Source organism: Erithacus rubecula (genome assembly GCF_903797595.1).
Source record: "Erithacus rubecula genome assembly, chromosome: 6".
In the NCBI taxonomy this organism is placed as follows: Eukaryota; Metazoa; Chordata; class Aves; order Passeriformes; family Muscicapidae; genus Erithacus; species Erithacus rubecula.
Window position 1 is genome coordinate 52513723 of NC_136688.1, and position 15409 is coordinate 52529131.

Sequence of the window (15409 nt, forward strand, 5' to 3'; positions counted from 1 at the left end):
TTGATGTGTCTTTGGTTTAATACAGCCAGCATCTCTTCCCCTCCTTTTTGTTTTAATCTCCTACGCATTTGGGCCCTGACTTGTAGCCAGTTCATAGGGTATTTTTGCTATTCCTTTCTGAACACATGATAATTAGATACAGTTATATTTTATCTCAGGACAGGGCATAAACCCCAAACAATGCAGGTGAGAGTGAAAGACAATGTCCTTTGTTTCCTTACATATATGGGTAAGGTATTTATGCTTTGCTTCTGTGCTGTATTTGCTGCCATCAGCTATGACACTCAGAAGTGGCAGCAATGTGGAAAGGACTTCAATCTTCTGAATCTTACTTTGAAGAGGTGTAGCCAAGTAGTATCTTTGTCCCCAGGTTTGTTTGGCTTGTTTTTTTCTGGAAGCACTCAACTGGCCTCTGGCTGGATTGGTTAGACAACAGCAAATGCCAGCACCATGCAAGGAATAAATACTTCTCTCTTTCACCATGCTCCCTACCAGTCATTGCATGATGGCTTTGGGTTTTGGCAGGATCAAACTGGATTAAAAATTTGAATCCCAGCAAAACTTACCTGTCATTAAGCTCCCAGGTACGGAGTATGTGTACAAACTTGCATCTACTGCTGCAGTGTAACTTTTGGTTAGGTGTGATACTGTTTCATCATGGCAAATTCTGCAACTAAAAGCTCTTGGTGCTGCCTCTACCGCCCCTTTGGATTCCGAGAGCACTGACTACCTGGCCATGAAGCCCTGTGTGCTTGGAGAAGCTCCAGCTGGGATAGATTGTGGCAGAGTGTCTCCACAGTTTGTTCTGTGCCTGTCAAGCTTTGTCCTCTGTTCCTTGCTGTGGTTTGCCATTGATTGTCAGGTTAAGCTTAGATCCCAGGCTACTGCAAGAACATGTGGGGTTGTCCAAGCAGAGGGAGGAAAAGCTCAACCCTCCCAACAGCAGCACTCAGACACGTGCAGAACAAAACTGCTACAGCAGCAGGGGGACTCCAGAGCCCAACCATGCAGCACAACCTTGGCTGTGGCAGCTTGGAAAAGGAGAGGGATGTGGGGGGCTCTTCCCAGAGAGCATCCTTCTCCCAGCAGGCTTTTAAATCAGGACAGGTAAGGCTGAGAAAGGCCACCTGTGCCCCCGTGTTGAGTTACCTGGTGCTCTTGCCTTCACTCTTTTGGGGCTTTTCACTACAGAGAAGTGAAATGTAGCAAAGCTTTGAACGTTGTTTTTGAATGAGGCAAATTGGTTAACCTATTAAAAGTAGCCAAGAGGACTCAGAAAATGTTAATGATTCAATAGGGTGAAAGTGATCCCACAATCTGTTGTACATTTTAATGGCTAATACACAAATACACACATATATAACTTTTTTTTTGTATAGATACTTTATATGGACAGATATTAAAATACCATACCTTTTACAGTTGATTTTGAACTGCTACAATTGTAATACAAGTTTTAATATTTGGTGGTGGTGTGTATTCTGGGCTTTTGTTATTTTATTTTCTTCCTCTGGGAAAAACTCAGCTGGAATCAAGTTATTATTTCTTTCACTTGTAATTTATTTGATGTTTTTAGTTTTCATGGTTGTGATTTGCAATAAAACCCTGTGATAGATGTTAAGTTACTTATCTCTTGCAGAGCTTATTATTGATTGAACATTTTGTAATTATAGGATTTACTTTAAATTTTAGGATTTATTTAATTGTATTTTCTTGCATTGTTTTGCTCAAGTATAATAGTCAAAAATCACAATCCCCTTCTCATTTATTTGTTCTGTAAGATGCAGATGTTTTTCTGTTTATTCCTTCCCAGTTGAAGGTTTTGAGGGCAGGTTTTCCTAGATAACCTGAGTTCTGAGTTCTCCTAGATAAGAGGCACAGTCGTGTCAGAATCCCACTGGTGTCACCAGCTCCTGATCTGTTCTGTACCATTTCTCCTCAACTTGCACTGAATTCCAACAGCTGCCAGCAGCTGCTTGTGCAGAAGTGCTCTTTAATCTGATTAGAGGTTTAAGATAAAACAATCCCTCCTCCAACCTTTGCAGTAGCAGTTTCATCTTCAAGCCACAGAGTGGCAGCACGACGTTGGGTTTATGTCTATTGTTACCCAAATTCTTGGTTTTTTCTCAAGTCCTCAATGCTCAATTGATACTGTGATAGTTGGATTAATAGTCTGGGGAGGAAGTGTGTTTTAAAATATTCCCCTCGTAAATCTGTGGGTCAAATATTCTTTTAATCCCATATTTTTTATATCATTCATAACATATGGCCTGAAATTCAGAACAGACCATTTGCTGCCTGCAAAGACAATAGCAAAATGTAAATCAAATGCAAAAGTATAAATTGATGACATTTTTTTCTTTGAATTCTAATGTATCAGTATGACAAATAAGCATGTTTATATGCCAACATGTAAGTTATGTCACACTTTTCTTAAAAAAAAAAGCCCAACAACAAAAATAAAAAAAGAATCCAAATATTCTCAGTGCACATTTCTTTGCATTTAATTATCATTTAATTATCATTTAATCAAGTTGCTTTTCAAAGATGTGAAATAGTACAGTGATGTCCATGCCAAGAGCAGGACTGTGAATCTGGACCAGGAAATGCACAGTGGGGTGCTGACTGGCAGTGGCACCTGAGTGGAAAATAGGTGAGAGTTGTACCAGACTTTGAGGAGAACAATTTGGGGGATGATGGGCTGCCCAGTCTGACCTCAGTCCACAGGAATGTTGTGGTGTGAATCCTCACAAACGTTGTGTCCAGCTCTACACCCAGGCACAGGAAGGGTGGGAACATAATTGGGAACAGTCACACAGATTTATCAAGGGCCTGTTACATCTGACCAGCCTCACTGGCTTTTCTGATGAGATGGGCAGCACTGGATGAGAGAAATGTGTCCTTGCCAGGGGAAAGGCAAACCTTGCTGGGCTGCAGGAGCAAGGGCAGAGATCCAGAGATCCAGAGCTGCTGCTGCTGCTGCACATGAGGCTTTAGTGGCCCTGGAGATGCTGCAGTGCAGAAAAATGACACGGGAACAAAGAGCCTTTCCAGGTCACACATGGGGCACATCTGAGCTCTTCAGAGTCTACCAAAAGCACAAGGATTTCATGAGTTTTTTAGTGCTGCAAGGCTGTGTGTTGAGGTGTGGTGCTTTTGGATGCACTTAGGAGTTTTTAGTACCATTGAAACTGTTCAGCACACTGAGATCTGCTGCTTTCTACTGTTCTCCTGAGCATTGATTGCTGCTGTCTGAAATGAGGAACTGGTAGAAGGCCATGTGGTCTGAGTATGTCCACTCTTACATCCTGTTTACTCTGCTAGAACTACTGATATGATCAAACTTACTCATATCCTTAGGTGTTTTGGTGGGATGTGCTGTAGATTGCAGCACTTTGCTGAATATTGATTTCTGAACCTAAAGAAATGATTCAATTTTCAACCTAGTAGTTTACATACAGAATTCAATGCACTTTTATGTACTTCGTCCCAGAGAGTTTCATTTCATTCATTGGAGCTTGATTCTCCCACGCTTTCTTGCACTGAGTAATACCTCCCCAAATGACTAATCTGATTGTTCTGATTTTGCTTTCCATGATAGTAAGATTATATACTGCCCCAAAATAAATTTTGAAGTATTTTTAAATGCGGTAAAAACAAGTTTAGAAACCTGGGACTGTGATGAGTTGAGATGACCAGTGTAAGGAGTTGAAATACGGTAAAATGTAAAATGTAAAATATGTAGTCAATGTGCAGATTTTCATGGTCTCCTCCCAAAAATGTTAAAAGTAGAAAGCCAGCTTGAATATTTCCTTCATAAATTGTTTCCTCTTCTGTTGAGTGGTTTCACTCTAGGTTGTTCTGGAAGTCCTTACTTCTCTAAAAATGAGAATTTGGGTGTAGTGACTTGTACTGCTGCTTACAGAGCAGCAGTAAGAAGAAATTTTGAAGAAATTTGTGTATTTAGATGAGTCAGAGGAATGCAGGAGCTTTCTCACTCAGGCAGGGCATGGAGTAAAGACGTATTATAGAAAACTGCTTTATTTCTGTGACTTTGGATCAGCACTGCTGAACACAAACTTCTATAGGTCCTGAAAATATCATTTTTTCCTCACCTAGCTGATACTGGAGTGTGTTGTTTTGGTGAGACTAAAAACTAGAAGTTAATAAGCACTGAGGTAGAGGGACTTCCTTTCTTCCCTGGTACAGGACTTCACTCTGTTTACACCGTGCACAATCCTGTACCCCCTGTCATGTTTGGGATCATTGCTAGAGCAGTTCTTCTTACATCTTGCACTGACTTTGTCCCTTCTGTGCTGATGCTGCTAAGCACACAGTGAGAGCTTGTGCACTTCTGCTCCCCTTAGCACTAACAAGTTTCTCATTTGTGAACTGCAGTGCTGTCCTTGTTCTGCTGAAGAAATCATCAGTGCTCGTGATGCTGTCCTTCATTGCTGCTGCTTGTAATCTACTGTAAAACAATATGACCTGGGGTTCTTTCATCTTTTCCTTAGTGCCAGGCATTGTGGCAAGTGCAGCTTCATGTGCAGGAGTTGTGGCTCCAAGCTCCACCTGAAATGTCTGTAATATTAATTCCACACGTGGCTGCTTCTGCTCAAGTTAAATGAAGACTGCCACCATAACAAGTGCTGCCAGAAATGAGAGTACCCTTTAAAGTTTAGTGGCGTACATCACTTGGACATGAAAACTAGTTCAAACCTCAACACTTGTTCTCTGTATTTTCTCAAGAATTTCACTTCTTGTGAGGCCTTTAACTTAGAATATTTTCTTAGTTTGCTTAACTCCTGCTACCATCTGTTGTTCAGTAACAACTCGGAGCCAAGGCGGCTGATGGAGATCTGAGTTCTCCTAGATCAGCACTTGGCACCACAAGCTTTTTCACAACCCAACAAGCAGTTCCAACAGCTGCATGCATGAATCACTTAAGTTATAGTACCCTGCAGCACCCTGTAAGAATGGGTTTTGACAATCTGGTCAGATGCCATACAAGCAAAAGTGCGATGAACTGAGCTCCTTGGAAGGTGTAAAATAAATGTGAGATGATTATTTTGATACATATTTTAATGTATCATGCCCCACAGTTTCATTACTGTTCGGAAAGTTTTGGGACTACCTAGATTACATGTAAGAGTTTATAATTATTGAAAAAATTCAGTGGGCTGGGGTGTGTGTGTGTGTTTATTTGTTGTAGCAAACTATTCTGACACATTCCCTGTGGCATTTCATATTACTGAGAGACAGTTTGCCCCAGCAAACAGCTCCTCACGTGCTTTCCAGTCAGTCTATATTTAAACCTGTCTCCAGCAGTATTTTATTTCAGTTGTTTTACTCTGGTTTGCCTAGCTCTGGATGCATTCTTGATTATGATCTGTTTATTGAAAATTTGCTGTCACAGAAACATAGAATCATTTAGGTTGCAAAAAGCATCAAATCCAACCATTAACCCAGCACTGCCGAGCCTAAACCTAAACCCTGTCCTGAAGTGCCACATCTACACAGGTTTTAAATGCCCCCAGGATAATGAGTGACTCCCCCATTCCCTGGGCAGCCTGTCCCAGTGTTCACATCCTGCTCTTCCCACAAACACTGCAGAACATCCTTTCATTCAGAGACTGGCACTGCAAGGGCACCTCTTAAAGCTTTGCAGGAGGATTGTGTGGATTTCTGGTTGGTTTCAGAGCAGGGAACCCACTGCACCAACACCAAGCCCAAGGGACCAGTGCCAATGAGGCTGGTGTCACTGGGAAACTGGGCTGCACAGCTGAGGATCTGCCCCTGTGTGTAATTTGTGTTCTGCTCTAGTGGTGTCATTATTTGTTTGATGATAACCATTGCTTTGGCTGAGTGTTTAACACGAGGCCATTTACAAAGAATTTATGGAGTCCATATGTTTGGATTTCACTTAGCTGCCCAAATAAGGGGGGAGGGAGCAGAATGGAGGTTGATTTTATTTTGAACCTGCATCTGCAGACTGGCTGGAGCCAAGCAGGGTAACTATAGGATGGGACAGTATCATCCAGGAATAGGGTGTTAAAACTTCTTGGGCAACTTCCACAGAGCTGCCTGGCAGGAATCCCCCCTCAGTTCCTCTTAGAAAATGAGATCAGTGGGTGCCCAGGGAATAATGTAGGCTGGGTGCCAGAGAGGGGAAGCTTTCCCTGGTTCTGCAGTAGGATGGGAAGACATGATTAAGTCATGAGTTCCAAGAGTTTTGTCAATATTGTTGAGTTGGACTGCAAGTCTTTCACACCACTAGAAACACAGGTAAATTGGTCTCAGGATGTGCAGGCTGCAGACTGATGCAGTGAACCTGAGAATACTGAAGTAGCTTGGGTTTAGTTTCCCACATTTTGAAGAGTTCTTAAGTGTTTGTAAGAGTTTTAAAGAGAAGATGTAAATATTTTCCATCAGCAATTTTCAGTTAGTGTCTTATCAGGTACTTAACTCTACATTTTTAGAGAACTCTAGATAGGTTAAACTTGATAGTTCATACCACAAAGCAAAACAAAGTGAGATAAAGTGCAGACAAATTTTCTGGGGGTTTTTTCCCCCAGTTTTTTTACATTTATCAGCTGGAAATCCACACAAATTTAGGTATGTCCAGTAGCAGAAATGGATGCCAGAGAGTAAGTGGTAACCAAATATTTTTTTCAAAGCAATCGATTCCCTTCTAACTCTACTAAAGGAGCAAGAGTGTGTGACAAAAGGCACTGGGCACTTACCTCCTCTTCTCTGTAGCAGAATTGATATTAAAAATATCAATAGGAAATCACTTTAAAACTCAGAGTAAGACTTACACTTTTCTTTGTTTAGGCCAGTGTTTCATACCAAAATACACCAGTCAAGAGTGTACATAAACTTGAGGACATGGGTCTGTATAGACAGTGTAAGTATTCCTATGGATTGGGGTCAGTTGAAGTCTCCACAGTGACTCAAGGAGCATCCAGCATGTGGAAAATAATTATTTAAAAATACATTCTGTTAGTTGATAAGGCACCCTCTAGAAGGGACTGCAGAAAATGAAAGACAGGGTAAGGCACAAAAAAAAAAATGAAAGTGAGGGAGAAGAAGAAGGAATCTGTTGTTTCTTGTCTGCTGGGAATAGATGGGAGAACGGTGTCATAAGGCAAAAGGCAAATAAAGTGAACTGAAAACCTAGGGGAAAAAAACCCTGAAAAAAGGGAAAAGGAACTCAATAGTGCAGGCTGGTCTCTACAGGTACCACCCAACAATCTGCATCCAACCTCCATGCAGGAGGGAACTGAAAGCCCACCTCCGTGTGCCAGCTTTTTCTGCTCCCAGGAGAGGAGATCTGCTCAGCAGAAGACAGATGGCATTGCCATTGCCTGTGCTCCTGTGGGGGCTTTTTCCAGATGGGGAGTTGGAAGCTTCTTTGTGCTGCTCCAGCCTTCCTGTGCAGCAGCCCTCGGGTGCTTGGGGCTCCACCAGCCTGTGTGCCTGGATCCAGTGCTGCTGAGAGAATTGCAGCTGAACCTCTTAGGAAAATTGATGGATTTATATCCAGAGCTTTCTTCCTGCTCGAGGTGTCCTTGTTGACTTCTCCTTTCTTGTAAGGGGAGATTTTTGAGCTAATGCAAGCTGAGTTATTGTCAGTGATCTGAAAAGAAAGTTGACACAAGTGTTGTGCACAGGGGAACCCCAGACAGCCCTGTGCTACTCACACTGTGACCTCCAGCCAGACTTGGTGCTTTCCTGCATTGCTGGGATGCCTCTCCTACCTCAAGCAAAGAACAGCTATGACAGGCTTCTTTCTCAAAGTGACCTGAAAAACCACTGGCAGTCCAGAAAGCATCACCCTCATTACAGCTCCCTTTGCTGCTTATGGGAATTCTTTAAAAAAAGATAATTTTAAATACCAAACAGCCACCCCTGATCTCCATTTCCTTGATGTTGAGCAAATCACCACAGAAAGTAAAATTTTGGAGAAGTAACCTGTAAAACTTGAAGTTTTGCAATCAAGTAAAGGGAGACACTGAGTTTAATCCCTTTATCTTAGTTACACATTAAATTTATGACCTCACCTGCGTAAATAAGTACATTTTGTTCCGCTTACTTCTACTTCCTTTTCTCTACAACTTTCCAGTCTGCAGCTGCTCCAAGAGACTTTGTTGTCTCTGTTTTTTACTCAGTTTCATTCTACACTCATTACTGGATGGGCACCAGGTATTCCTGTCTTCCTGTTTAGTTTCATTTCTCCCAATAACATCAGAATAAGGAACAGTCACAGCAGCTAAACATATCACTGGAAAACTTACTATGTGCTGCAACCATCCTAATAATATCACTCCATTTTTTGTTTTTGAAGTTCATTGAAGGGCTTATGTTTTGATCTTTCTGCACATCCATAAAGCCTTTAAAAGTCACTGCAGCAATTTATAGAATATGCAAGAGAAGTTCATTAGCTATTTAGAAAAAAAAAGAAATCACCCAAATGCTATATGATGTCCAGCCCTGTGTGTGGGAGAAGGTGTGTTAGAATTGTTCTCTGAAGTCAGATCTGTGCCCCAGTAAATTAAAATGAAAAGTCAATTTCAGAGTAAGGATCCTCTAAAGTGCAGCAAGTCCTAATGCAGAGCAGGATCACAGGATCACAGCAACAGCTGAATTGGAAAGGGACCCACAGGGACCATCGAGTCCAGCATGTTTAAATATTGATTTCTCGCTCATTTTAATCCAATTTCGATGAACTCTCAGAAGATCTCAATCACTATTTCTTGTTCTGATATAGATTTTTTTTCAGTACTACACAATTTCCTGGTTAACAGCATCGGTACTGTAAGGACACAGCCACACAAAGAAACAGATACAGGGCATTTGCCAATAACTAAAAATCACAGTGTTTGGGGAAGGGTTTGTGTCTCCTCGGTGAAGACTTCAGCACAGAAATAATTATGTCTTCTGCAGGGTGAGTTTATTAATATGTAGAGAATCTAAGAGACCTTTGGAATCCAGAAAATACAGCAAATGCTGTCTGTGTTGCCATTTATCTTCTTGAAACAAAATAAAGCCCCGATGAAATGTAAAATACAAGCAGTTACGGTAACCTGACAGAAGATGTGAAGAAAGTACAGAAAATACGGTTACATTTCACACAAAGTAAAAACATTGACCCCTCCATCTTCGGGGGACAGGCAAAAAAAACCCAGTTAGAGGCAAAAAAAAACCCCATGTGAAGCAGCACTTCAGCAAAAGGGAAACAAAACTGAGCTATGTGCAGGCTGAGAAACCACAGAGGGAAGTAGAGTTTTTACATATGAAGACCTTGATTTGGTCCCTAAGAACCCACCACGCTCACAAAACCAGGGTGGTGACCATAAGTTACAGAAATTTGAAAAAGTATCAAGCAAGAACTACTGTAACAAATTGCATTTGTTTAAAATGATTTTGGACGGAGAGCAAGCAGTCATCAGCTGATTAGAATGCAGCATATGCTGCAGCAGACAGCGGGCACACGTCTGCACTCTCAGCTGCAGGGGATAACAAGCTCCTGCTCGCTGTAGGCACTGTGTGTCCCTTGCCTGTTGCTCCTCGTGACAATTAACATCCCTGTTATTAAAAAAATGGAGCTCAAAGTGAAAGACAAACACTCATTTGCAACGCTGAAGAAACGAGATCCTTTACATTCGCCTGTTTCTTCAACTGTGTTTTTACCTCTGAAGCTCTTCTAGATACAGTGAAATAAACGGGACCTGCTAAATTATCATTATCAAACTTCTCAGGCAGATCTGTACAACTTGCACGGGCACTTTCCTGTGTGTGGGCTCCACTTCTGCACCTCTGTCTCCTTGGAGTGTGCACTCCCACTGTGGGCTGTGACCTCTGACCTGAATCACAACCCTACAGCCAGCTACTGGAGATAAAAATCTGGTTTGGCATGTGCTCTCTAAGAAGCAAAGGGTATTTTCTCTGACAAAGATTGAGAAGGCCCCATAAACCCTCAGGAATATGAGAACACAGATCTGGTGTACTGAGCACTTCAACACATGGGCTCAATCCAAAGCAGCAGAAAAATTTCCCACTAGGTAAAGCAAGGACCATCCAATTAAAAAAATCCAGTTAAGTTTTTGCCCTCAAACCTCCAAAAACTAGCATAATTTGTTTCTCAGGTGGAAAAATTTTTGAATTAAAAAAGCAGCTAGGACTCAAGGCCAGTATGAGAGCTGGAGGGCAGGTGGAAGAGTGAAGGTGCAGAAAGAAAAATGAAGAAAAATCTGCTTGTTGTACTGAGGGGGGAGGGTGAGTAGAGGTCACAGTTTGTACAAAGTTTGGAATGCTATGAACCAAAGTTATCTTCATTCACTTTAAAGGGAGAACAGCCTGTCATATCCTAATGGGGCTGCACAGAATGTTTTAGTTACACCAGGGAATATAAAATGGAATTTGCAGAATTACCTGGCTCCAGCCCATGTCTCAACCCCAAGCAGCACTCAGAGCTGTATCTGTTTCAACCACTGCCCAGCTGACCTCAATTCCAGACTGCAGTCACAGGCACACAGAGAACTTACTCATGTGCTCTTGCCAAGGGATTTTTTTCCTGTTTTTCTCCACGTCTGAATTTACAACGAAGTTCCTGGGCTGTAACAGATCCACTACTGGTTCTCAGAACCTGGGATGCACCATCATTGCTGCAATGTGCAACACCAGAATGACATTGTTCAATGCCAGAAGGAAGAATGGGGAGATTTTGGCTGTAGACATTGTTAGAATAAGTTTTGAGGTTTCAAATCAAAGAGCTAAAGAAACATGCAAGATTTAAGCAGTCTCTGCATATATGGTAGAAAAAGAATCTTAGGTGAGTAACACTCTGGTCACAGGCTTTTGCAATAGGATTTTCTGTGCTAAATCGAAATGTGAACAACACATTTTATGTTACCAGACAGCTGCAACATAACTATTCAATTATGGAGAAGCAAGGTATTTAGGAGAATCACTGGCAAAATGTGAGAATGTGTCCAGATGACCCAGCATTCAGGTGTGGCCTTCACAGCTCTCAGTTGCTAACAATACCAAAATTCAGAGATTTTTGGCAGCTTTTTTTCGTTTTTAGTTCCATTTTATATAAGGGAATTAAAACAATCCATTAGGAACAACTGGCAGAAAATTACTGAGACATAATCAGCCTCAACAAAACAACCTGATCCATGCCTGCTCCTGCATTTGACAGAGCAGATTTTCCTGGGGCAGATTATGGTAACCTTTGCTCACTCGTGTTGCCTATATTTGGATGCACGAAGTTGTGTTAGTTCAGAACTTGTCAAGACTTGTAAACTTGGAGAAGAGTTTCCTTGAACTTCGTCCCTGGGCTGGCGGGAGACACAGATGAAGCTTGGAAGCAAAGGAAGGAGAGCAGTTAGATCAGACTTGCTGAACAGGACAGGCTGTCCAGCATCAGTCTCTACAGAGACAAAAACCTCCTCTTCCCCTTTCCCTCCTTGCACAAACATGCAGTAAATTGCACTGGGAATTACAGTTTATTCTTTGAACCAAAAAACGTGCTGGATGTTTAATGGCTTACCACGGCTGCAACTCCTGTTGCTTAGTCTGAAGCACACTGCAGTTGTTCCTGGATGTTCATATCTTGTTCTTTGTATTCTTGTTTGAAAAACGACATTCCAGCCTTCTGTAACCACCTCCCAGCTGTGATTACCATTAGTGCCTGGAGAGTGTTAGAGATTGTGCAGCACAGCCTGGCCCCAGTGGTGGAACAGAAATACCTTTGCAGATCAGGGCCATTTGCTGGCACCAGAAGGGCAGCAAAACAAGGCCAGTCCTCATTCACCTCAAGACAATTTATTCCTGGCACAGGGTGCATTTCTCTGAACAAGCGTTTTCCAAAATTATCTTTGCATAATGATCAGCACAGAGATGAAACAACTGAGGAGGAACAGAACAACCTGAATCCCTCAGTGATACACACATCAAACTTGAGAAACTGGAGCAGTTGTTGCATTTCTATAAATTCAGAAGGCTCCTACCACAAGAAATAAAAACCTAACTTGTTAAAGCAATTTTATTTAAGTATTTGGAGGGAAACTTTCATATAATGAGTAAAAATACTAGAGTTGAATGTTGTTAGAAAAAAGTCAAGATGATGGGCTCTCTGTGCAAGCACAGCAGTGTCTGATGGAGAGGGGAAGAGAGGGTTTTCATAATATAAACTTCCTTTCAAATAAAAATATTAAATGCTACTTAACTGGAATACATGTAATCATTTTTTATACAGTTAAAAGAATAAAAAAAACCCAAAACAAAAAAAGCGCAATTTAAAGAACACAACCTACAATGGAATAACTTTATTTGCAGCAGAGACAGAATAAGACTGCTTTTATGAAAATTACAAAGAAACATGATACAACAAAAATAGGGTGTGGGGAATTTCCCACTAAGATTAAAAATGAAAAACAAAAAAAAGTTCACTTTTTGAACACCATTATTCAAACACATATGAAGTTTCAACCTAGTTTTTTTTATACATGGGAAACACTGTTAAACTGAATCTTCAAGAGTGAGAAGGCACCATGAACTGTTGGTTGATACCTTTAATGCACACTCAAGAAAGAAGAAATGATCTGGCATGATGCAAAAATTCATTAAGTGTTTATATATATTCATATATCTTTTTGTAAAAAAAAAAAAAAAAAAAGCGGCAACAAGTCATTACTTCAGTGCCAAATGTACTCGTGTCTGGCTCATGAGGATGATTTCTCACTTAGACCTGTGTGGTATTTCTGTACAGTGGTGGAGGTGGGTGATTTTTGTGTTGTTGCCTTTCATATTAGATTGGTAAATCAAGCGTTTTCTAGGTTCTGAGAAGCCAATCCTATGAAGTATTCCTAAATTCTATGCAAATGGAATAATTAAAATGCACTGTCTAGAATGAAATACTCATCTGTACGGCGTGGCAATCCACCGGATTCAGTTTGATATGTAATGTCTTGTAGCAGATGTTATAACAAAAATAACTTTTGCTTTTGATTTACCTCACTGAGGCCATTAATGCTGTTCCTATAGTTGGTTTTCTGGAGTTGGATGACACTTCACTGCTGTCCAAAATGAGTTTGAACCTTAACCCTCCAGAGTTTGTTCACTTTGTTGCTTATATTATTGCACTAGCTACTAAAGTCTTATATCTTCCTATATAAATCTAATTGTTCAGAGTGCAGATTCTGTATTTAGATAATGAACTGTATGAAATAAATAAAATAGGGGGATTTTCTGGTCAGAGTTGCTGATATGTTGAATACCTTAATTATTTCTAAAGTAAACAGTTTTGGTGTATATTCTTAAAAACCTATGGTCATTCAGCATAAAAGCCTTGACATAATACTTAAAGAATGGATTTGTTCTCCTTCTCAAAAATGCATCAAAGAATTGTTTTAAATACAGAATCTGTGAGGCTTCCTACAAATTCATCTAAGTCGTAATACAAACACAGTTTGTAACTCGATAATATAGAAAGTTCTCTAGTGTCCATTGAAGTAAGGTCCCCAAAATGCAGTCTGTTTTGTTTCTGAATGGCAGAACATTAAGCAGTTCCACTGGCTGAGTAGGAGAACTGAGGAAAATGAGGTCTTCTCTCGTTATCTACACAATCCATGCTGTCATCTGAAAGAGGAAAAAAAACACATTAGGTAACATTTGCTACCTTTTTTTTTTTTATTTACAGCAAATCAACAATAAGATAATGCATGGTGAAGTTATTTCAGAAAAGAGATGTTCAGATGTCCATTTAAAATTGCTAGGAGATGCATTGCTTAAATCCACATTCACTGTTCTGAATTTCTGGCAGCTATTTGAGAGAATCAAACATATTCAGTTATCACAAAAATACAATATTTTGATTGAATATGAGCATTAGCCCATGCTCAACTGACTCCTTGCATATACACAGGGCATGTGGATATGAACATGAGCAAAACTCACTATTATAAATGACTTCCAGTGGGAACGGGCAGATTTGGAAAAGACAACAGTACAATTTCACTCTTACTAAACAGGTTTTTTCATTTCCAAAACTGGAAAGATGTGGTAAGTTTCACATCAATTTACCAACTTCTTGGTCAAAAACATATGGAAAACCCTCAAGTTTAACTTGATGCTTTTTCATATGGGCTGAAGAGACCCATCATAGCAAATTATTTCTGGTGGTGTGGAGAACACAGAGGGAAACATTGGGAAAAACTTTACCTTGGTCAGGAGGAGTGATTGTTATCATCTGTGCTGTAAATTCTTCATCAAAGTATCTTGTATCTGTTTCAGATGTAACTTGTGGCTTGAATGGAGGTACAAGCTAAGGAAAGAAAAAAAAAAGTGTCCATTTACAGATTCTTGCAGTGCTATTTGAAATAAGTAGAATTTGACATAGTTATAAGCTACAGTGCCTTTTTCTGCATTCCTAAAGTGTCTAAAAAACAATTCACCAAGAAGGAAGCATATATAGTAAAAAATACTTACTTAGATGTGCACTTCCTATTTATGGGGTATTTAAGGCATTTTTTCCCTAAGATTTAACTGCACAAAGAAACCTTAGAATCCTAAAATTTCTTCCAGTAATAACATGCAGACCAATGTTGAAAAATAACAACACATACTAGTTTCTCTCATAATTATATGGAAATTGTCAAGCTCATCTAGTCAAATTTAAGTTTGAGGAGGATGAAAATAAGTAAAAAAGATGCTTAGTGATACGACATTTATCAGCTAAGCTTGTGGACCACTACAAGGGGTGTAACATTCACCAGAAAGTTTCAGCTACAGCACTACTGTGCCCATGCAGCTCACACTGGAGGTCTGACCAACCCAGCAGCAACACTGCTGGTCCCCAAAAGCAGCTTGTTGTCAACTCAGAACTTGGAAAAGCTGGAGTGCTAACAAAAACCTGAGCCCAGTCAGCAGTGAACATCCTCCTCTCGCTGCACCAGGAGCCGCACTCTGGGGTTTATTCCTGAGACTCGCTCGGGCAGACAGGCTGGAAATCTTCCCTGTGTACCTAGGCAAGCTCTGGCAAGAGCAGCTCCAGATGGAGCGGCGCTGCCTGGCTGGGACGGGGAGCCGGCTGCATACAGATGCACACGCTCGGAACACGGGCCGCTCCGCGGGGCATTCCCACCTGGCTCAGCCTCCCCTGCAGGGGGAGCAGCAGCAGGGAGCCGGCTCTGAGCCTGCCGAGCTCCGGCGGCAGCGCCGCCCCCGCCCGCCGCCACCTCGGAACAGCCACAGCCACCCCGGGCAGCGGCTCAGCGCCTGACTGACGAGTGACCAGCTTCCCATCCAAAACTGCAGCGACAGCTTCAGCGAGGTGGATGGTGAAGTGCTCCAAATGGAATTATGCAGTGACCCCAAGACATGCACTTGTGCAAACAGAACA

At 41.2% G+C, this 15409-nt stretch overlaps 1 protein-coding gene across 2 annotated transcripts in view; it reads right to left on the bottom strand.

Moving 5' to 3' along the window:
• Nucleotides 1-12673: 12673 nt before the first annotated feature.
• Nucleotides 12674-15409, bottom strand: part of AKT1 (AKT serine/threonine kinase 1) — a 76321-nt gene continuing 73585 nt past the window's right edge. For both annotated transcript variants that reach the window (XM_079307709.1, XM_079307710.1), the window contains exons 13-14: nucleotides 14230-14332; nucleotides 12674-13647 (exon numbers count right to left, since the gene is read on the bottom strand). In XM_079307709.1, coding sequence (XP_079163835.1) covers nucleotides 13568-13647; nucleotides 14230-14332 — 183 coding nt within the window. In that variant the 3' untranslated portion in view covers nucleotides 12674-13567. The remainder of the gene's footprint in view (nucleotides 13648-14229; nucleotides 14333-15409) is intronic.